The sequence below is a fragment of the Protopterus annectens genome, chromosome 10.part0 (genome assembly GCF_019279795.1).
Source record: "Protopterus annectens isolate FY-2018-M chromosome 10.part0, PAN1.0, whole genome shotgun sequence".
NCBI classification, from domain to species: Eukaryota; Metazoa; Chordata; order Ceratodontiformes; family Protopteridae; genus Protopterus; species Protopterus annectens.
In genome coordinates this window covers 194,381,028-194,406,222 of record NC_056744.1, presented here as the reverse complement: position 1 = coordinate 194,406,222, position 25,195 = coordinate 194,381,028, and the positions used below count along the sequence as shown (strand labels likewise).

The 25,195-nt window shown below is 40.3% G+C and overlaps 1 protein-coding gene across 1 annotated transcript in view; it reads left to right on the top strand.

Annotated features, from left to right (window-relative positions):
* Positions 1 to 2,834: 2,834 nt before the first annotated feature.
* Positions 2,835 to 25,195, top strand: part of LOC122814115 (extracellular calcium-sensing receptor-like) — a 179,485-nt gene continuing 157,124 nt past the window's right edge. Inside the window, exons 1-2 of the mRNA XM_044086729.1 lie at positions 2,835 to 2,909; positions 3,699 to 4,529. Coding sequence (XP_043942664.1) covers positions 2,835 to 2,909; positions 3,699 to 4,529 — 906 coding nt within the window. The remainder of the gene's footprint in view (positions 2,910 to 3,698; positions 4,530 to 25,195) is intronic.

The window sequence follows — 25,195 nt, the reverse complement described above, 5'->3', positions numbered from 1 at the left end:
CTATTCTGTAATTTTCTACTTGTGAATATGTTGTTATCTGAGCAATACTTCCAAAAAGTTAACTCTGATCAGCGCACTACTCAATAAACAGATATAAATCAACAAATAAACTCAACTAGTGCAGTTTTCAATTAAGTAACTTACTTTCAGTCCGAATATCAGTAATATTTGCCCTTCCTGCTGGTGTAAATGAAGCAGTGAAATTGATTTTTGTGGTTCATTTAAACCCTTATTGCTAAAGCTATACACATCAAAGTACCAAAACCTTTTATTTTCCATTTCCCTCTGAAGCTACCTCACCCATGTCTTCTCATACACTGTTTTCTACTCAGTGTTAGAAATTGCTGTTATGTGCCCTGTTAATGCTCATCCTTGACCTGTCTCATCTCTGACTGGTCTATTACTCTTGCTGTATCTTGTTTTGAAAGCACTACAATTATTTATAATTTGGTGTTATGTATTTAGCATGGTATGCAAGTTATAATGCATTTTATGTGGGCAGAAATGACAGAAATCTTTAGTAATGAATTTACAGATATTGCTTAATGGTTGAAAAGAAACAGACTGAGAATGAGCTATAAAGGAACAGTAGTTTTGTAGCAGTTTTAACAACTTATAAGTTATGTGTGCCTGACAGAGTGAATTTGAATGCAAATGGAAATTATTTCTTTACAATGAATGAAATTAAGTAGCACAGTTTTCCTGGGTTTAAATAACTCTTTGTTCATCAAAAGTATTTTTAACCCAGATAAAATGTTAGGAAACAACTATAATTTTTTAATGGTTGTTTAACTTTAGTTATTGTTTAAACTTTCATAATATGTGTACTTTTTTCAATTCTCATGAAACACAGTTGCAAGTGATTGTATTGCTGGCATTATGAACAAGTTTAGCATATTTTGTAAAAATATGAAGCTGCACAATATTACATTTCATGATTTAAGTCCATGAACTCTTATTGCAGTCAGTTATAGTTTCTGGTTGTTTCAATTGGCTGTTACTTGTATAGAGGGCTTCTTCCCCAAAAACTAAGAATCACTCATGGAATACAACAACTTAATAAGGTTTATAGTTGTAGAAGAACACTTATGCTATGATGTTGATGTGGAGAGATATACCCCCATAACCCATACATATATATTGTAACTTAGTTATGCTGTTTTGAGGAAAGGGCTGACAGTATGTACATATTGCTCTTTCTCTAAGGTGGCATAACATTAGAGATGGAATATTTAGTTCGGGATGGACTAAGCACTATACCACTCACATTGGGCTGTAGTGGGCCCTATGACATTTTATATATATATTTAAATAGAGTATTGTACCTATTTCACTTGCTGTCATGTTATTTTTATCAGTTCTGTAGCAGCATCTGAATATCTAAGAAACTATATGTGTTTATCAGCATCACATTAAACTCTACAGTTCAGGAGATTATAGGGCACCTGATCACAATCAATATAACTCTAACCTCACATAAAATACCCAGCAATTGACTGAAAACTCATGCTAAATGCCCTGGTGATTGTATCACCTGGAATTAATTGCATGCAGTAAAACATTCACTAATTAAACAATTACACAGACTGCCCAATACAATGTAGCAAAAAGGAAACCTAAATAAACAACAACCCTTTTATTTGGGGGGTATGCATTGACAATCCCTAAAATGTATATGTAGTGCATGGAGTGTGGTGATTACACTCTGATATTCAGAAAAATGAGAAATCAGTTAATCAGTTAAGTGCTAGACTGGAGCAACACCCAAACCTAAATGTTAAGCAGCCCCCCCCCCATTAAAGTTGTTAAGGTCAGGTCTTGTGCTAGGCAGTACTGTCCTGCAAATGAAAGTAGCAGAAGGAAAGATTAATTTATGCCTCTTGTCAGTTCTGATAATGTGTCCCTGACTTCCTATTATAAACATTATTAGAATAAAAGGATGTATGTGTTCACCTGCATTTTATGAAGGATACAAAGTCAGAAACTTAAATATATATCATTATTTTATTAATTCAACTCTCAGTAATTTATTAAAAAAAACAGATGTTCTGAGGAACTGAATAAACATATGAGACAAAAATCTGGATGTTCTGCTAAAATCTGGACAGTTGAGAGGCATTGAAGGTGATTGTGTATGAAAGGGACTGTGTTGCACTGCCTTTCTGACAGCATGCACCAAGTGTTTTGCAGCTTTAAAAGTCGGTCGGTAAGTTTCTTGGCATCCATGTCTCAAACACATAATAATTTGGTTAGGACTGGTAACCTGCTCATAATACTCTATGTAATAACTCTGAGATCACACAAACATGAAGAAACGAAAACTGTCTGTGCTATATAGTACAAATGTTATTTTTCTCTTTGCTTGTCTCATCATCCACCTGACAAGCAAACAATAACATAACCATAACCATGAGTAGCAATCTCGACTCATATATGAAAATGTGACTTTAATGCATGGCACTGATTAGTAAGGGAGTAGTAGTAAGTGAGGGAATGTAGTCTATGATCAGGTGTCCTGTTCCATTTGAATAATTCAATTTTTATATTTAAGTGACTTAAAATAAGCACTAGTGTTCATATCTTCATCTGACTCTTCCAGTAAGTTTGGATAGTTCTAAGAAGGAATTATTACTTTTACCAGTAGTATATCATTAACATAGTGAATGCCATTCTGCAGTAATGTATTTCAACTGCACATCAGTGTTTTGTGCATCAAATAGATATCTTTCATATGTTTAATAAGATTTCTTTTGACACCACTTTAAAATATTTGTTTGCATGTATAGTAACATGTACTAAAGTCTGTTGTACTGAAGTGCTTTAATATACAAATCATGCACTTTTTGTGCAGTGTACATCAGCTTTTGTATAAATTGACTCAGAGCCAGGGCAAAACAGTAGTACAGCAGGTAAAGTTGTTGCCTTACCACAAGAGGTTGCCTGGTTCAATTCTCATCTGGGGTGTCTTATGCATGGAGTCTGCATGTCCTCCCTGTGTTTGGTCAGTTTTCTGTGTATGCTCCATTTTCCTCCCACATTCCAAAAACATGGAGCAGTTGGATTAGACACACTAAACTGAATATAGGTATGAATGTGCATGTGTATGTATGCTATGGAAGAGCAATCATGGCAGGGGTAGCAGCCTGTTGGTGTGAACATTAGTTCTAGATTACTGTCACTGCTGATGTGACACCCTGGCTCCATGTACAAAAATGGCACAAAAAGGGATTGTGGATAAATAGATGAAGTGACTTCTTGATCTTAACTAACTGGCAACTCATAATTTGGTAATGTTTTACTTGATAAGATAAATTAGAACCATTATGGGTATAGTATACTATCATAGCATAAGATGCTATGACAAGTAAAGTGTCTCTGAGCTTTAGGCAAGCAGAACTCCAGGGTGGCCAGTGATGTAAGACAAAACAGATCGCTGTATATATGGAGCAAAATGAATTCATGCAACTGAAAAACTTCATACATGTAAAATTTACATATCTGAGGATTTATTTAATAGTTTTATTTCAATTATTATATTGTAATTCAACAGAATTTCTATAACCATTCTTGTAAAATGTGTGCATCAGCATTTTTGTGAGTTATTGTTGCTTTTGAAAAAGAATGCAAACTTTTGCTTAAGCAGAATATTTGTCAGAGGAATCTAAGTACCACGTTTTAAAAATATTTTATTTCTCTAGATCAGCTATGGGTCTGTGCTAGCTGTTTTGGGTGATAAACATCAATTCCCTTCTTTTCTTCGCACCATAAGTAACTTCACTGTTGAGGTTGTTGGTATCACTCAGCTGATGAAGCAGTTTAGCTGGACATGGATTGGCATTCTAGCCTCTGATAATGACATAGGAAGAGAAGGTAGCCAGGGCTTGCTGCAGGAACTTGCAAAGAGAGGCAACTGTGTAGCTTTTCTAGAAATACTCCCTGCATACAATTCAAAAGACAGACTACGGCAAATTGTTGAGAAGATCAAGGCACCATCAATTAAAGTGATAATTGTCTGTTCCACACAGTTGTACCTTATACCATTAATGGAGGAAGTCACAATGCAGAATGTAAGTGACAAAGTCTGGATTGCGCCAACACATTGGGGATACTCTTTAGTGTTTTATATCAAAGAGAACTGGAAGACATTAAATGGAACTTTAGGTTTTGCAAATTACAATCCAGAAATTCCTGGGTTCCAAGAATTTGTGCACAACATTACTCCTTCTCCATTAAATAATGATAATTTTCTCACTCTTTTCTGGGAAACAGTTTTCCACTGTAAGTTGCTGTCTAACAATAACACCGCAATGTCTGCAGGTAAAGCCACTTCATTTTGTACAGGGACTGAAAGTCTGAAGAAACTACAGACTTCAGTATTTAAATCCTATAGCTTCCAAGAAGCACTCAGTGCATACAATGCTGCATATGCTATAGCTCATGGGCTGCACAGTCTGTTATCCTGTGATTCTAAAGATGGGATACCAAAGAATGAATCCTGTGCTTCTGTCACAAATTTTCATCCATGGCAGGTGAGCAAGATACAAAATTACATAATAATATATAATGATATATGAAAACATTATGGGATATTACAATAATGTCCAAGTTCCACTGCATTTAAACCATAAAATAACATAAATGACTGTAAAAAGCCTGTATGAGTGCTAAATGTTGTTTTACTTGGTTTGCGATTGTGTGATGAGCAAGGTAAGCTTTAATCAGTTTACTATCACATGTTCAACAGTACACAGCTCAAATGTACAGATGTTCAAACAAAATGTTCGGAAATCAGAACACCGAACAGTGTAAATGCTGAACTGAGCATTTCAGTGAAGTCAAATGTCGAACATGTCAACTACACTGAAATGCTCATATCTATGCAACATTCTACAACAGTTTTTTTCAGGGGGGCAAGCCCCCACTGCAGCCCCCATGTGGGGGGCTGTGTCCCCCACACCCCCCCTACTTATATGAATAAACTCTGAGATTGCACTACACTGAGGAAAGGGTACATTTTCCGATCCCCACTATAGTACGATCTGCATTACATTGTCGAATCTTGCTATAGCGAATGTTCGCTATTGTAAGGTTCGTCAATGTCATGATTGCACATCCAGTTCTGCAACCTGAATTTCGCACATTAGTTGATTGCACATAGTGTGATCGCCAATGTGATAGTGAACCCTTTAATCATAGTTATGTGCATGCCAGCATCTGTATGCTGTAGTTCATCTAATTTTAGTTATGAGAGTGGGAGAGTGTTTACCAGTACATTTAAGTGTCATATTAAACGAGGCACACATTTATATCTAGCCACCGAGAAATGTAACAATATTTAAATATTATTGTGGGCATCAGTGATGTACTAAATAATATGATATAAATGCCCAATCTCACTACTACAAAGTCATATAGTTGCAGTGCTAATGTTTAGTAATTTAGCTACACACTCAGCTCACAGTTAAATGTTTTATGAATAGAATTATCTACAGCATAAGGGCTCATGCTGATGTACACAGTTTTTTACTTCCTTGGCAAAGTCAACTTTCATCTGCACAAATGATAGATAATTCTTATAACTTTTTGTTGTTTGATTACATCTCTGCCTTCCTCCCTTTCAGAAGTGCATTTAATGCAGGGTGCTATCCACATGTTCTCAGAGTAGTATATACTGCACTCCATTTGGGCTCATGCCATTACTGGTATTAGTATATCAGGTGACTGTGCTTCTGCATTTACATGTTCCATATGGGACTTTAAGGAGTCCTCAGTTAATTCCTGTACAAAAACATTCCTTGATCACCTGAGCCCAGGATCATAATATCTGATCGAATCTTTTTTTCAGCAAATCATAAAACGTAGAAAATAACTTACTGAAACTGCATTTTATGAAAATGGAAATGCATTGTAAAGTAAAATGATCAGTTTAACAATGACAACTTTGAGTCCTGGATCTGAGGGGAGATACTTTGTTTCCACTTCTTAGTAATACACTTTTTAGCAAGTAACCAACTTAGATTCATAAACTATAAGCTGTATATATTCATAATAATCTTCATCAATGTAATCAATAATAAAGTCACCATGGACCAAAAAGAAATACAGCAGGGGTCAAATCCACCCAGCAACCAAGTTTTAACTTATGGACTGACTGCATTTCTGTTTTAAAGTAGCAAAACAGGGCCACTCCTAAAGGATGTGATGAAAATTCCCTGATTCTAATCCCCTACCTCACCAGGAGACTGTAGAAAACATTCTGGCAGGTAAAACGGGGGTGTTGAAAACTTTGGAAAATGTACTGCCAGCTGAAAAAAACTGTAATTCTGAGTTTTGGTCACATATTTTGGGAATTTGTAAAATATAAGTCCAATATTCCTTACTTAAGAGCACCCTGAGTTCTATTTCTCTCTCCCACTGAGCTTTGTATCTCTTTGTGCAACTGTAGAAAACCCCAACCAAAATACGATATGTTAAACCTGTTATTTTATTTATATAACCAGTTTCTCTTCTACATATCAGAATTAACCAATTGAGGAATATTTGGGGGGAGGTTTGACATAGGTTATGTCCCATAAGAGTATTTCCCAACATTTGATAATATGGTTCTAATAAGTCTGCCACCTGTATCAAACTGCTGTAAGTACCCCGACCTGTAATTCGCTCATTATTCACAGCTCGTCCCCAAAAAATAAAAAAAAACTTTACACACTGTTTTAACTTGCATTGCACCCATTGTGGAAAAGTATCAAATTTATAGTCCAACTAAATGAGGGCCAAATCTAACTTTTAAGGAAGCAGCCACACCCTTGGCAATGAATAAATTCAAATTACAAACCATATCACCCTTCATTAGAGAAGAGTTTCTTAGAACCTTTCCACCTCACCTATTTTAGAAATCATTATCTCTTCCAGAGTGGGGAATATTCATACTGCAGTAAGTTTTTAATTTGGTCACTGTGCTATAACAATCCATTTCAAGTAGACCTAAACCTCAAATATCTGATGGGAGACACAACAGTTTCATATCAAACCCTGCATGCAGTCAAACCAGTACAAATTCTAAGTGAGCTTCTTTAATTTCTGTAATGCCATGGGATCCAAAATACCCATTATATCTTGCTCGGTATATTGCTATAATCGAAAAATAAACCACTCTAGTACTTGTATCCATTGGGTAACCTCCAGACACTTATAATCCAAATGTGAAACAATTTTCATTTTCAGTACTTGCATCTGTTGCCTATTTTCTTCTCTTCTATCCCAAATAAAGTTTACCTCATTTTGTTTGTGAAGAACACAAGTTTTAAGTGCAGACCCATAGTGCACCTTAAATGGATCTCATTGCTCTAGTAGACAAAGTTGTATATTGGTCTACAGTACTGCACATCCAGAAAAAAAGTAAGACCAATGCTTGAAATGCATCTTAGAAGAAAAAATAAATGTAATTTCCAAGATGCCTCTATAGTCTTTTAATGTATCCAAAATCTCCATCTAATAGCTGCATGATCAGAAAGATGAACTGCAGTACAGACAAGTATCTGAAATGTGTTTTTTTTTAGTACTACCATTTGTCTATTCTTGAAAAAGATCCAGACTTGGTAGAAAAACAGGTACATTTCAGGGTTAGAAGATTAAGACCCCCATGCAAGTCAGTCATTTCCATAGACTGCAGATAGCATGTAATTTGTCTTCCCAGCAAAGTGGCATGGTGCAAATTAGGTCCAGAAAGAACATCTTTGGTGGTAAACATAGTATTCCAATCTCCTCCCCACAGAGGAAAAACTTACCTGCTCATGGGTTTATGCCCTTAATAGCTCCATCATTTCATGATCAGATGTTCCTGGAGAGATTAAGTGTATCACCAGTGTACTATGGCTGCTACCCAATACCACCCCTATGAGCTGAATGAACCTGCCTTTAGGATACACACACTGCATTAGAATGACAAAGGGAATAGGTTTCTGTATCATAATAATTGGATGTCTTCTCTTACCCTAAGGCATGAAGAAAAAACACCCTGATATTCCTTCCTTTTAACTCCTGATGACCCTGAAGTAACAAGTGCATTTCTTGCATTGTTATAATAAACCCCCATATTTTTATGTAAATAATTATAAAAGCCCTCCTTATCTGGCTATTAATACCTTTGATTTTCTATCTTAAGAACCTGCAGTGTGTCATGAAATACCAAAAAGAAAGCCACCACACTTCACCCCCCAACTCAAGACAGTGCCATTGCATGCCATGCCCAAAATGAGAAATTAGAGAAGCCTTATGCCCCTTAATGAAGTATACCAAAAATACACATTGTTAGTAAACCTAGGTTCAGATAATAAAGAAAAGAAAAACATAACAATAATAAAAATATTTAAGGAAAACATCAATAACAAATCTCAGTACCAATGTATTCCAACTATTTATAAAATGCACAAAGTTTAGCTGTATTGTGACTCCCAAAGAGGAGTCAAAATGCTCTTTCTTGGACTAATTTAAGGGATTCTCCACGATGCAGCAGCTGTGAGACATAGTTTAATTGCTTGATAGTTAATCTCAGAAATATTGAAATATTAGTATATTGTCTACCTCCCCAAGGACCCCCATCAAGTAACGAGAAAGTGTCATCACAGCATCATAACATTTAAGTAAACAAATGAATAGAAGGAAAGACCTTTTATTACCAAAATTTTGAAAAACTAGTCCACAAAATAAAACAAAAAAAAGTTCCAGAATACCAAGGCAAGTGTGAAATACTATAACACTTCAGTTTATTTATTTACTACTGAACACCTGGACTTAATCTTTAATCAGTTTTAATTATCATAACTACCATGAACGTCTGCCCAGCACTCCTTAGCTGTCTGCAATAATGATAAAAGAATGTCTATTAACTTGTCATGAAGATTATTGAACAGTTTGTACTCATGATTATTTCATTAGATTTGATGTTTCAAATTCAGCCTTCATGTATCTTGCAATGTGTTTCAGCATAGTGTATGTGGGATCTGGGATGTGCTAAGATGCAAAAAGAATTAAACTACTCTTCTGCTTGAAACCCTGATACAAAAGATTTCCACTTTTTTGCTTAAATAATGATTTCTTATGAAACAAAGTCATTGAGAACATTCTGGATCACAACAATCAATAATGAAAATCATGTTGCTAAACAGAAATCTGCTACTGTGAAATATATGACCTGCCTTCATCCTTGCTTTCATGATGCACACAGGATCAGGAGGAGAGGAGGGGTCACTGCCATGATGAAAGGCTGAAATGCATATCAAAGAAATAGAAAGAAAAAGAAGAGCAGAACTTATAATCGCAAGTTATATGTAGAACGTGTATGTAAGCTTGCTCTCAAATAACAGAAATCTTTATGTATGATAAGGTGGGGAGGAGGCAGAACAACTGACACGTAAGTGGGTGCTATAATAAAGAGTCATTCAGCTATCTTAACATTTTGGATACAGTTGATTCTGTGAGAGGAAGGACAGCTTGCACTATACTAAAGGTATAGCAATGCAGTTATCTCCTATTCTGTGTGTGTCCTTTTTAAATAACCAAATTTTAGCTTATGCACTCATTGCTCTTATGTGCACATACAACAAAATACACCCCCCCCACACACACACAAACACACATTTTTTGTTGTCATAACACTTTCATTATCCCCAGGAGGTAATCACTATCTTTGTAGGATAGGTTTAGTGAATGACAAACTACAGAAACATCTACAGTCCTTTGAATTATAACCCGTCATGACAGTTTTAGAATAATCCAGGTGAGATGGTCCAGTTTATTGTGCACTGCAGCACACAACTCAAATAACTGCATGATGCCATAGAATCACCAAATGGGCAAAGATGGGGGTGAATAAGAACACCCACAGAATGCTTTGTTTTGTGATATATGTCAGAAAATACACAATCTACAGAAATATTGACAACAACAAGGGAAGTCTTAACTGTCAAAAGTATCTGTTGTTTAATTTTTAAAAGGTAATATCAGTTTTGGTCAATCTAATCAAGTCTTTCCACTCATTTTATATTCACTCAGCTACTTACCTCTATCAAGAAAGTCCACTTCATGAATACAGCAGGCCAAGAAGTATATTTTGACATTAATGGTGACATGCCAACCCAATATGATATTCAAAACTTTCAATGTTTCCCAAATGGTACAAGTCGGAGTGTAAAAGTGGGCACCTTCAAGTCATGGGCTCCCAATGATGAGCAGATCCAAATTGATACAGCACTAATTTTGTGGAATGATGGGGCTACAAAGGTCAGTGCAGCTCATTATAATGGAAGACTTTTTGATTGGCTATTTTCTGTCTCTTTGCATTTTTACACCTGTTGCAAACATTGTTATGTTTAAGTGCCTAATTGTATTTTTAATTTAATAAAATGCAGTTTTGTATGCCTTCAGTACAATGAACCAGAGGATGATGAACTGCTCCTTGTACATGAGTCACTTACCCATTCTTTGAATGCTTTTCTCACCTCACACTTGGTCACTCCATCATATCTCTCAGCTGTCCAAAATGTCACAGAAAGCCTCAATTTGTGTCTCATATTTGTAGTCATTTATTCATAAAATTTGAGGTTTTCTTGCAAATCATTATGAGTTGAACTTGCTAATGAGAAGCATTTGAGTTTTTCTCTTCACATCTTTCATAAAATGCATACAAATGCAAGACCTGTTATTCTGTCGACTTTCTAAGTTTGCAGTACAAAAATGTGAAATTTGTACCTGATTTTGGACCTTTTGCCTACATCTTACTTTTTTGGCTTTGTCTACAATTCTTCAAGTAAGAGGATTAGATATACAGTATGCCCATCTTGCAAATCATCCCTAAAGTTGCTTCTTAAAAGTACGCTTGGCCTGGCATTCTTTCTCATATCTGTGCTGAGACATAAACTGAAATGCAATAAAAGACTACCCATGGGATTCAATAAGCTTAAAATTCCATGTAGGAACAGTGTAGCCACTCCTGCACAGAATATGGCCACCGAGCGATCCAGCAAAAAGCTTATCTGATGTGTATGAGCGTGCCTACACTGTTCCTGCATGGATACAACTGCAGAATGCTAATTACTTCATTTGCTGGTAAAAACCATGCAAATGTGGTGAATTAGTGATTCAGGCAAGAACAGTGTTAGTTGCAGAAATGTATTCGGTTACTAACCAAATTCATTTCTGCAAATAACAAAATGGAGGCATGACAGCTCCCAAAAACGCATGCATTATAATGTTTAGGCATGCCAATGGACAAATATATGGACATTTGGGAAAGCTACAGAATCCTGAAAGCCCAAAACCCTGAAGACCAAAATCCTGAAAGTTAAAAATCCTGAAAACTCAAAATACTGAAAACTCAAAACCCTGAAAACACACAGGATACCAGCACTTACTATATTCCAGTACAAGTACATAAAAAAAATATTACCTTTCAATTATATGCAGGGTGCAAGCTCCCCTGCACCCCCCATGTGGGGGGCTGCACCTCCCACACCCATGCTACTTAAACATATCAGCTCCGAGATTGCACTTCACTACACTAAATGCAATCTTGGAGTTGATATATTTAAGTAGCAGGGGGTATGGCGGGCGCAGCCCTCTACATGGGGAAAGCAGGGGGGCTTGCCCCCCTGCTTATACTTGTAGAACAGTAATATAGTTTGTGTTCTATTTCTTTCTGTATGTACTTGTGCTGGATTATAGTAAGTGTTGGTATCATGTGAGTTTTCAGGATTTTGAACATTCAGAATTTTGGTCTTCAGATTTTGGGCTTCAGGAGTTTGGGCTTTCAGAAATCCATAGTACTCCTGGCCATTGGCATGGAAAAACGGATTCTTTTTTATAAAAGTAAAAGGTTTTTTTTTTGGCCAGTCTCAGCCGTTTAAGCATAGGGCAGCGGTGTGCAAATGGGATCATGCCGAAAATAAAAAAAAAATTGTGAAAACTCAGTTTTAGGGGAAATCTGTATTTTGACATTATAGTCTATGGCTTGCAGAATCAAAACATGACCAGGGAACACTGGTCATCAAGGGGAAAGGCTCTGTGTTAGTACAGTAACGATGGACTAAGGGAGTGAGGTATGCAACTGAGGGAAAATGTACTGAATCACAAAAATTTTCTAAGTCCCAAACTGCACCTAACCATGTAGGTGCTGTAGCACAATAGTGTAACTAGAAGAGGCAACAGACATGAAAAGGGGGTGTATCAGTCATGTTGTAAGCACATTGGAGCCCTATGGTGCAGAGATAAGCTTAGCTAAGTACAGCTAAGCAAGGGGGTGTGTCTGAGGCTGGATTGACTTATTCCATGAGATGAGGAGCATGTTCATGCCCAGGGGAGGGCCATTTCTTCCTGTTTATATTAGCTAAATGGGTTTGCATGGCATGCACCCAGTCTAAAACAAAACAAAAAAAAAAATAAAAACCCTAGAAATAGCAGGACTGTTTACATTTGGACACCGGGTTTGCGGTGCACCTCAGGACTTAAAAGAGGAGGAAATGGGAAGGGAAAAAAAGGAAAAACAGGAAAATATCAGAATAAAATCAATCAAGAACAAATTACATATTTAGCAGGTGGAATGCATCATAGTCAGCCAATCATACAGGAAGCATCTGCAGCACAAAAGTATAAACTATGGAAAACCTTACAGTCTGTTTTTTTCCCACCAATTCTGCACCATTGGTGTACACGTGTGGGGGATTTTAATTGGAAAAATGTAAGGGGCTGCCATTGCTTTGATCCATCAGTATGTGCTAGAAGCTGAGGGCGCACAGGAGGATAATGCTGACAACCAACACAGACCAAGGAGGAGAGGAGTGTGGGTAACTTACCAGGGGCTACATGATCTGGAGATAGTAGAGCACTACAGGGTCGACAGAGACATATGACAGCAAATCACCGAGCTGTGCCAGCCTCACCTCAGACCTAGAGCCAACAGAGGGGATCCCATCCCAGTGGATACCAAGGTATATGTAGACTTAAGAATTCTAGCTACAGGTACTTTCCAGAGACCTATTGGGGACATCATGGGAGTCTCACAGGCATCTACATCCAGGGTTCTCCACCAGTTCCTGGATGCCATGCTACCACATCCCGGTGAGCACATTTATTTCTGCAACACTCGTGAGTAGAGGACCAGCAATATGCACCTCTTCCACAGTGTAGCAGAATACCCAGAGGTACTGGGAGCCATAGACTGCATGCACATCCACATCAAAGCACCACCCGGGAACAGATTAGAGTCTACATAAACCGCTAGGACTTCCCCTCCATCAACTGCCAGATCATGTACAATGCCTGGGCATTATCATGAAAGTGTGTGCTGGCAGCCCTGGAAGCTATCACGACTCCCACATCTGGCATTCATCACAGCTGTACCAGGCACTTGCCAGTGGGGGCATCATGTATGACCATCTGGTGGGGGATGCTGGCTATGCACTGGAGCTGTGGATGATGACACCCATCAGAAATGCACACACACCCACACAAGAATGCCATAATGAGGCACATGCACAAATCAGGATCATTATAGAGCATATGGATGGGATGCTCAAATCATGGTTCTGCTGCCTTGCCATATCTGGTGGAGCCTTGCAGTACTCTCAAGCCACATGTGCACACATGTTCATAGTATGTGCCATGCTATACAATGTCAGCCTGTGGAAACACCTGCAGCAAGAACAGTAAGAGGAAGGACCACACAGTCCACCACCATTGCCAAGGTCCCCACAGGCACAGAGAGACTCACAGGAGGAGGCCCCTGAGCCTGCTCCTATAGACAGATGGAGGCATGCCCAGTATGCTCAGGCCTTGGCAAAGAGGCAACACATAGCACACACACTGATACTGTAGGGACCCCAGTGACTGACAACTTTCACTGACTCGCACACACAATAAAATGGATGACACACACTTCACATTACCTGTAACTTATCATGTATAGGCAGTGTACTGTGTGCATCCAACATAGGTGGCCCTCAAGCACCATCCTCACAACTGCCACAAGCACAAGGTAAGTCAGTCTTCTTAACATTAAATGAATGGATTAGTATGTTTTGTCAGCATATCTATTGTAATGCTGCATGTATACAAGGGAAAGGGGTGGCCTACTGGGATAGCAGTACACAACTGACAGCTATATGGGACACCAGGAAATGTCTCACCAAAACTGGCCTCCACACACTATGCAGTAGTACCCAGGGTGGCAAATCCCACTGCAGTATATGTGTGGGGACAACTAACTGGGGGGTCATAGGTCACAGGCATGGATGTAAGTGTGGAGAGGTCCATACCCACCCCTCACAAACATACTGCAAGTCAGCTGTAGAAAACCATGGGGAAATATCTGGTAAAGACACACAAATGGTGGCAATGTTGAATTACCTCCCTACAGACTCACACAGTGATAGCACAGCAGAACCCACAGTTACAGTAAGGCTACGAAGGGTAAGACGTCTGAAACTGAAATGTATGCCAGTACAATCTGACCTGTACTCTTTACTGATATGCCTCTAGTCACCAAGACAGGGCACAGTGGTATGGTAAATGGAACCACAATGTAAAGCAAATATCAGCAGAGTCTGAGTAAATGTGTATAGTTGACAGGTGTGCCCACCACATACCCACACAAATGCAGTAACCTGTATGTTTGCAGATAAATAGCAGCATAGCACACATTGGTGGGGCTGTACCAATACGCATGAAAACATGTTGTCTATCCACAATATGCAGGGGTGAATGAGCTATATGCATATGTGGTTAATACTGTCTGGATTTGGCCAGCATGTTCTCCTGGCAGTCGTCTTGCAGTGCCCTAGAGACAGTGTTGTCTTTGACAGGGCTATATGCAGATAACTGCAGTGCCAATTGTTATGCATGTCAGTGACACCCACTGCTCTGCCACTGACATACCTGGAAGTCACAGTGCTATGTGGCACATACTACACATATTGGTGACATCTTGAAGTATGTGTAGTTGAGGTGCCATGGCTTTTGTGAATATAAGTGCTTTTTGCTACTGTTGCCAATGGTCATTCTCAATAATCCTTTTTTTTTATGTTTGCTTTAACATATAATGGACATGCCTGCACAGTAGAATGCACTCTGTACCCACACCCATAACTCCCAACCTCTGACAACAAGATGTCTGGATAACAATAGAAATAAAAGTAGAACAAAGGCACAATAATAGGCATGTTATGTAGTCTGAAACAGTAATGTCTGTCATTATTTTGTAAAATCACTTTTCAATTATATGTAACTAACTTGCTATAAAACACATGTTTATGTAGAAAGGATGAAACCACTAGCCAAACACCTGGTCAACCTGCCAAAAAATGTACAGGTGAGAGGTATGCCCACACAAAGATTTGACATCTCAGGTTAGAAAGATACAACACAAGCAGGAAATTTCCAGCCAGTATATCACCAGGTTGCTGGACTGTTTACACAGCCATGTCATTACTAAACTGGCTGTAGCCACACCTCACAAATGGCCTTGTTGGACTATAATGTACATAGCTGAGCTCATAATATTGGTCTATGCATCATACAACTAGTATTCCTCTGGAAAAGCACTGTGATGATCTCAGGATGTCTGGCACCAGGTAATGACACAATGCATTGCAGTGTCAGACTACAGATATGTCAGAAAATATCTGCTAAACAAAGCAAGTACCCTGAGGAAAGTCCTGTGTATTCCTGAGAGGTATGGCTGTAGCACACAAAACCCTGGACTGGAGTGCACCTATCTCTGTAATGGAGTCCCAGTTTAACTATAAAAGGTTACACTGGACATGCTCCTACACTTATAGAATCACAGGACATGTTGGAACCCACATCAGAATATATGACTGTATTGTGTATGGAAACAGATGATCCGCTGTGGTGACCCCTAACGGGAATAGCCGAAAGAAGATGATGATGATTGTGTATATATGTATGTGCATAGAGACAGCTATGTACACCTCAACAGACCCCCCACACACACATCAGAATCAGACAGGATTACCGTCAGCTAGCTGCAGGTGGCCCATATGTGACATATCTGTATCTGTTGCATGAGATACACACACACACACATATATATATATATATATATATATATATATATATACATATATGGGCAACAGATAGCATACACACACATAAATGTAGGGAAGTGATAGACAGACAGTGACAGAGAGAGAGAGAGAGAGAGACAGGGGGACACAGAGTGTAGTGCATGTGATAACTGTATAACACTTTAGTACAAAAACTAGATAGGTAGGGGTTCTACTTTCAGATCTGACCAATGTGTTTGTGGGTGTGTATGTTTGTAGGAAGACATATTTTAATACGTTTCCCACCCACTGCCTTACTTTAGCAGTCATGCTGATTTCATTCCCCTCATAGGTGTGTAGGTGTGTAATAGGCTAATGGCCCTGGAGCCTTTACAAGCCTAGCCATAGAAGTGCCTGCCATTCTCCAGCCAATATTAGTTCCAAGTGACTCTATCAAGTAGACCCACTGGAGTTAACCCTGGGGTGAACTTTCTACTACCCATCTACTCATCAAGATTTCTCTGGAACAGGGTCAGCTAGGTGCTCTGCTTGACATGTATGGAGAGTCTATTCCAGGGCATGTGCAGTTTCTGGGTGAGGAACCTGTCCCTCCAGCATGTTGTGTTGATCGTGGTAATGAGATTGAGGTCTCTGCAATGTGTGGTGTGGTGGTATTGGGATGTCTTTAGATGTAGCATTTCTAAAAGAGCTGGGTCAGACATGGCATTGTAAGTCAAGCAGAGATTGCCTCTAAGTAGGTGATATGAAACAGAGAATAGCTGGAGTCTTTTGAGTCTGTCTGTGTAGGACGTGTTTAATGTCTAGGATCCTCTTTGTGAGGTACTTCTGTGGCCTCCCCAGCTGTTGCAGGTGTCTAGTGAGGTACATGCCAAATGGACCATTATACTTGATGAAATTTCTCCAAAGCCAACTTCACACCTCTTAGGACAGAAGTGGCAAACTTCATGACACCCTTGCGGATGGACAATAGAGGTACAACTGCTGAATCCTACACAAATCACTTTATAAGCACTTACATGAGTGCATAGATCGTGCTACTCCTAACAGAACCAAGATGCTATCCTCCAAAAAATGGAAGCCAATCTGGTGGTCCCCTGCCATAAACAAACTCTACAACAGAAGAAACAAACTGTTTTAAAAAAGAGTATTATCCCATTATTGGAGGAATTCCCTGGCTAGCCCCAGTAAGAAGCTGAGATCCTTCATAAGATCCTCTAAAGCTAGTTATGAAAACAAAATTGCCACTGACTCTAAAGACAACCACAAAGCATTAGCAAGAGTTACAGCACAATGACACTAAATATACAGAACCAACTAATATTGCCAACATCCTGGCAGATAGGTTCAGTGCTAACTTTACCCCTTTCTCACCCCCCTAAAGGGCCCATCTCTATACTGGAAGAATGCAAAGTTTCTGTAATCATGGCTGCACAGATAAAAATCACACTCTCCAGAGCCAAGAACACAGCATCCATGGGACCTGACAACATCCCAGGCTGCATTCTACATGAACTACAGAATGAACTGGTACCACACATAAGCACCATGTTCAATCATAGCCTCAACTCAGGCTTTGTCCACACTGAATGGCGTACAGTGATAGTTATCCCACTCCACAAAGGGGGAGCCACCACGGACCCTGGGAACTACCGTACCCTTAACCTAACGAGCCTGGTCTGCAAGGCCATGGAATGTATCATCATGGAACATATGAATAAAGAAACTGGTAATCTCCAAACTCTGGACCCCACCCACTTTGGGTTTGTAAAAGACAGATCATGTCTCCTACACCTGATAGACTTCTTTGAAGCAGTCAGCAAAGCCGTAAATGAGGGTAAGGTGGTTCACACAGTCTATCTAGATCTCGCCAAGGCTTTTGACACCATCCCTCACTCTGGAATTATAGATAAACTCATTAAACTAGGTATAAATCCCTATGTCACAAGATGGGTTGCAAACTGGCTCACTGACAGAACCCACATTGTGAAAGTAGCAGACTCCATATCCGACATCAGATCAGTGACAAGTGGAGTACCACAGGGTTCAGTCCTGTGTCCTCTCCTGTTTGGTATCTACTTTTCTGAAGTACAGGCTAACACAGAAGGTTTTTGGCTAATGAAGTTTGCAAATGACTGCAAACTAGGAGCTATAATCAAAACTCTTAATGATGTGGACATCCTACAGAAGGGCCTCACTGAGACAGATGCCTGGTGTCAAAGCCATGGCCTCAAGTTCAATGCCAAAAAGTGCATTGTCATTCCCTTTGGTAAAAACTCTGTACCCATGAGCTACCACATAGGTGGTAGTCTACTTAACACTGGAAATGTGATAAGAGACCTTGGGATACAGGTGGACAGTAGTCTCTACTTTGATAATCACATCACCACAGTAGTCAGGAAATCCTTCTATATGGCACACCTCATCACAAAAGGTTTCTCATCCAGGAAAAAAGAGGTCATTGCTCCCCTTTACTCATCACTCATTAGACCTATTATAGAGTACAACATCCCTTCTGGTATGCACCTCACAAGACAGCTACAACAACTGGAAAGGCCACAGAAGTGCCTCACAAAGAGGATTACTGTCCTCAAACAGATGCCTTATACAGACCGTCTCAAAAAAATTCAGCTTTACTCTGTTGCATATCACCTACTCAGAGGTGATCTCTCCCTAACATACAAAGCTATGTCAAACCCAGAGCTGTTGGACATGCTCCACTTAAAGAAATCCCAATCCCTCCAAGCTACATGCTTTAGGGACCTAAACCTTGTCACCACAATAAACAGAACATGCTGGAGGGATAGATTCCTGTCCCAGAGACTTCCCATAATCTGGAACAAACTACCCATCTATATCAAATGAAGCTCCTCATTATCACTCTTCAAGAAAAATCTGGATGATTGGGAAATAGGAAATTAACCCCAGGATCACCTCTGGGGCTCTGCTCAACAGGGGCACAGGAAAATAATTTGGGTGGCGAAAGCCAGGGTACCTTTTTGGCTAGGCTTATATAGGCCCTAGGGCCAATAGCCTAGTACCTACCTATGAAGCTATGAACCTATGATTGGTCTAATGAGGGAAGATTAGACAGAGACAATGACCTCTGTATTCCTGGATGCAAAACACTTGGCAATGAGACGTGCCACATAGAAGGACTTCCTGACCACAGTGGAAATGTAGTGGTTGAAGGAGAGGTTGCTGTCATCCTGTGTCCCCAGATCTATTATAATGCCTACAGTGTTCAGTGCGCTCCCATCAATGTGGTACTTAGTGGGAAATGAGTTTTACCAAAGGGGGTGATGATGCATTTTGTGGTGTTAAGCTTCAAGCCATGGTTTCCACATCAGTCATTGGTCTCAGTGATGCATTTCTGTAGGATGTCTGTATCACTTATGGAGTTAATGACGGCTCCCAGCTTGCAGTCATCTGTGAATTTAGTCAGCCAGAGTTCCTCTGTGTTGGCCTGGATTTCTGAGAAGTAGATGCTGAAGAGGAGAGTAGCCAGGAGTGATCCCTGTGGGACTCTACTCATGACTGGTTGGCAGTCTGACTTGGAGCTTGCTACTTTCACAATGAGTGTTCTACCTGTGAGGCAATTTGCAACCCACCTAGTGATATAGGGGTTGATGCCTAGTTTGGTGGGTTCATCAATACTTCCTGACTAAGGAATGGTATTAAAAGTCTTGGCCAGATCAATTTAGGCTCTATGCAGTGCCTTACCATCATACACAACTCTGGTGACTGACTCAAAGAAGTCAACCAGTTTGAGCAGGCATGATCTCCCTTTCACAAATTGTGTGGGGTCCAGAGTTTCGAGACTACCTATATCTTTGTCAATCAGGTCCCTAATGATGCACTCCACAGCTGTACATATCAGACTCATCAGGCTAATGGGCTGATAATTCCCAGGGTCTGTAGTCGCTACTCATTTTTGTAGAGGGATGACTGTAGCAGTTTGCCATTTGGGAGGGACAAAGCCTGAGGTGAGGCTGTGACAGAACAGGGCACACACAGCCAGGGATATTTTTTGGGTCTCATGGAAGCTGTACTTTTGGCAATGGGCAATGCAGGTATAACCAGGGCTGCAGTATTCCTAGGTTCCTGGCATTCTTCTGGCATTCTGATTATGTCCTTAGGGGGGTGAGAGGGGTAAAGCTGGCACTGAATGTGTTGGCAAGAATTTTGGCAATATCTGTTGGCTCAGTATAGGAGGAAACATTGTGCAGTAACTCAGAGCACTTCTGGATATTGCCATGGAGGTTCTTGATATAACTATCAAAGGCTTTGTGATTGTTGTCAATGTCTGCTGCAATTTTGCCATCATAGCTGGCTTTATATGATTCCATGAGGGATCTCAAGTTGTTGTTAGGACTGAGGGCATTTTACCACTCTTGGGACTCCACCTTTTTCTGCAACAGTTTCTTCCTTCTGTTGCACAGATTATTAGTGGCAGAGGACCACCAGATTGGCCTCCAGTGTTTGGAGGAGAGTGTCATGGTTCTGTTAGGTATGGCTAGTTCCATGCATTTATGTAATGTTTGTACAGTGCATTTGTGTATGATTCAGCAATCATGGAGCTATTTTCCATTGGCATGGGTGCTGTGAAGTTAGCCACTTCTGTTTTTAGGAGTTCAAAGTCAGCTTTGGAGAAGTTTTTCAATATGGTTACATTTGCGGTGGGGTGTGGGTGGAATGTGGATTTCCATGATAATTACTTTATGGTTGGAGCTGACCAGGTAGGGATTTACTAATGTTGTCAAGCAACAGTCCTGTATGTTAGTAATTAACACAGGTCAAGGATGTTGCTTCCTGTACTGGGGATCAGAATGAGCTGGTCCAGGGCATTGGAACTGATGAATTCCAGGAAGAATTGGGCCATGTATTGGTGCTTGAGTACTTTTCCCAGTTGATGGAGGGGTAGTTGAAGTCTTCTAGTATGTGTGTATTGGGTTAGACCTTGATAGATTCCTGGGTGTTGAGGAATGTGGATTGAGAGTCTAGGGATATGGATGAGGACATATAGCAGGCTATGACTTGGATTGCACTATTACCCAATGTCAGTTGTACCTGAAGTAGCTCATATGCATTATGCTGGGATACTAGTCTGGAGGTGTGCATATCCTTTATGAATATGGAGACACCACCACCTTTGGAGCTGTGGTCCATGTTTTGGGATTGACAGGCATGGAATAAGTTATAGCCTGATAGTGCAGGGGTACTGTCTGCTGCTGTAAACTAGGTCTCTGTTACAGCACAAATGTCAATGTTCTCCATTTTGAGGAATACTTTGAGTGACTGCATATTGAGATTTAGATGTCTAGTGTTGAGTAGCATGACCCTCATATTGCATTTATTTATAGCTGTTATGGTGGTAATTTGATTTGGAACACCACCTAAAAAGCCACTATAGGGGTGGCAAGAGATTTAGCCAGTACCTGGAAACCTTGGGGTGACAGATACAGGCTATCTCTGGCAAGGCATTGCGGTCTGTCATTCATGTCATCCCTAGCAGACAGATACTGGATCCCCTGAGAATGACAGCAGATATTTAAGCCACTTGTTGAAGTCAGTCATTTGTTGTTTGTACTGCAGTATCATTCTGGGTAACAGTAGTATACTGCTCAGGGCTACTGTCATACCTGCCAGGCCCACATAATCTGAGAGCTCCACCATGTCTCTATTCATGTAGTCCAGGGAGGTGTGTCTCAGGTCATTCACACCCAAATGGACAATGACAGAGTGATATTGTAGTTGTTGTGGAGTGACCTTATGGGTGTGTTATGTGTTGGATTCTGGCACCTGATAAGCAGCTGACTGTTACCTTCTCCATATTCAACCTAGTGAGTGGGACATCTATGTGGCTCTCTATTGAGTCACCTATGATTATTGTATTAGGATGGTGGTTAGCCATAGGGGCTTAAGTTGAGGGGCACACTGTGTAGGTGAGAAATGTGTCCTGTGGTTTGTGCTGTGTTGTGGTGGTCAAGTGGGTGTCTGTCTTGGTGGTCTTTGCTGTTTGGGTAAATGTCTACTGAGTGCCTCTGTGAAGGTGGGTGTGTGTTTTTGTTTGTATGTCAGAGCTGTGATAGTGGGTGTTTGGGAGGGGTATGTGTTTCATGTTGTGTGGTACAGGTGTTGACCCTTCTCCTCTTGACCAGCTAGTCCAGTCTTCAGTGGAGAGTTTATATCTTCCAATTTGGTGATATAGGGGTATCTCTCACAAGTCTGACTGTTGTGAGTTTAGAGGAGAGGGATGTCTGTGTACATGAGGTAGTTACAACTGTGCCTCAGAATGCTCAAGTGCACCAGGTTAATGGGAAAAAGCACATATAACTGCATTTTAATCATGCCAGGAGGAGTGGTCATAACTACTAAGTACTGGAGCAAATTCTGTGAGGAATGACTACTGTTGATGGCTCTCAGGTGTGCTAGAATAATTGATACAAAAACCTGTTGAAGTGCAAAGCTATTAAGCTATTTGAAGTGCAACAGAGAAAGGACTAGCAAGATCTAAGGGAATAACTGAAGGCAGACTTTCTGGCACCTGTAATAGTTTACCTCAGCTGTGCAGTTATCCACACCTTTGGCCAGTTATCAGTCCAGTAAGTATTGTAGTGCATATGGTAACTGCGTAACACTATAGTACAAATAACTAGATAGGCAGGGGTTCTACTCTCAGATCCGGCATATGTGTGTGTGGGTGTGTAACTGTGTATGTTTGTAGGAAAAAATACTTTGAAATGTGTCCCACCCACTGCCCTACTTTATCAGTTATGCTGATGTCATTCCCCTTATCATCACCTTTGGCCAGTTGTCAGCCCAATAAGCTCTGTACCACATGCGATAACTGCATAACCTTTAGTACAAATAACTAGATAGACAGGGGTACTAATGTCAATACTGGCACGTGTGTGTGTGTGTGTGTGTGTGTGTGTGTGTGTGTGTGTGTGTGTGTGTGTGTGTGTGTGTGTGTGTGTCTGCGCTTTTGGGGAGAACCATATACTGTGTGGGTTATACCATTTTCAGTTGTGTACCACCCAGTACACTACCCATCACCCTACTTTACTAGGCCTGCTGATGTCATTCACCTCAGAAGTACCTTAGGAATAAGTGAAATCATATAAGCTCCGTGTCACATCTGATAACTGCGTAACACTATAGTAGAAATAACTAGATAGGTAGGGGTTTTAATCTCAATACTGTCAACTGTGTGTGTGTGTGTGTGTGTGTGAATCATATGTGTGTGTGTGTGTGTGTGTGTGTGTGTGTGTGTGTGGGAGTTGGTGTGTGCAAGTGTTTGTGTGAGACTCAAATACAGTGTGTATTATACCATTTTGAGTTGTGTGCCACCCTTTACACTTCCCATTATGCTACTTTACTAGGCCTGTTGATGTCATTCACCTTAGAAGTACCTTGGGACTAGGTGAAATCATATAAACTCTGTGGCTCATCTGATAACTGTGTAACACTACAGTAGTAATAACTAGATAGGTAGGGGTTGTAATCTCAATGCTGGCATCTCTGTGTGTGTTTGGGTGAGGATCACATCCTGTTTGACTGATAACATTTTGATGTGTGTACCATCCACGATTGTTTACCACCTCCTGATGGCATTGTGCATCTGCCTCTGCCACATGTTAAACCATTGTTCAGGCCATACCAGTCCTCTCTACAGATGTCTATAGAATATCCAAATGTTTGCAACCTATATGTGGTCAGTGCCCCTTAACAATGCCCATGTATGTGATATTGTTGCCAAATTATCCATGGTGAGTGTAGTGACACACATGTCAGCATCAGGTATCATACCTGGCTGAAATATCATGCTGATACAATGTCTGCTACTCTATCCCTTGTCCAGGCCTGTAGGAGCAATACATGACTCCAGATGCTATTTCTGGTGGGTTATCTCACCATCTATAAAGGCATTCACAATATTACATGTTGTAAGTGGTAGTGTGTCATATCCTGTGTATATAATCTATGCGGAGCATGTAATGTGTATGTAGTACTACAGCACATCAAAGTGGATATGTAGTTTTACTAATCTGTCTATTGCCAACTGTGTATGCACATCCCCTCTGTCAGTCTTTACTGTGTGTATGCAAAGGATATACCATTTTGCCTCCCTGTTCTATCCTGTGAATTCAGGAATACATATCACAAAGCTGTCATACATGGTATCATGCATACCGTCACCAACTACATTAGGGTTGAGTGTATGGGAAAGAAATGGCAGGGCCAGCAGGTGTTGACAGGTGAATCTGTTGCAGTTAATGTAATGGCTACACTTGTGAGCGACCTGCTGACAGTACTGCAGTAACCTGTTCTGTATATATGAGCCTGTGGTACTACACAACACTAAAGTGACATGTCTGAAGGCTACCTGTCTGTGACAAGGGGTATGTATGCAAGGTCATACTGCCTGACAACAGTGTCCCTCACACACTGTTGCATACATACACACCTGGAACATGTACATATAAAGCTGTACCTTGCCTATGACACTGTTAGTATATTCCCACTCTGCCATACTCCGTCTTGAGAATATCTGTAGGGCCACAGCCTGCAGGCACACAGACACCTGGAACACAAACCGAATACAGCATGTCAGACTACATTCAGTCAGTGGTACTAACAGCAGTAATGTATCCTGGCTAATAAAGTACATACATCTGTATGTGTACCCATGCCAAATGCAAGCCAACAGCACTTTACTCAGTATTATATAGCTACACTGTACTATATTCACCTTGTGCATCAGACCCATATTAGCATGTCCCTGCATTGATGTTATGGATGTGGCACAGGTATCATCATATGCACAGGGTGTGCTATGGGTTTGCCAGAGGCTTAAGTTGAGCCATATGGTTGACATCATGAGTGTGTGTTTGGAGGGGTATCCAATAGATGGTCTGTGCAGAGGTGCTGTGTGTGTCTGGAGGTGACCTGCCCATGATACAGATGTGTGTGTGTGTATGTATCCACACAGTCACACCATGTGGCTGCCCTACACAAAGGTATGTTGGACAGCTGCGGACCGTACATGGCAGGATGTCCAGTTCACTGTCTCTGGCCAAAGACACAGGAACTGGTCCTGCCAGGGTTATCACTGG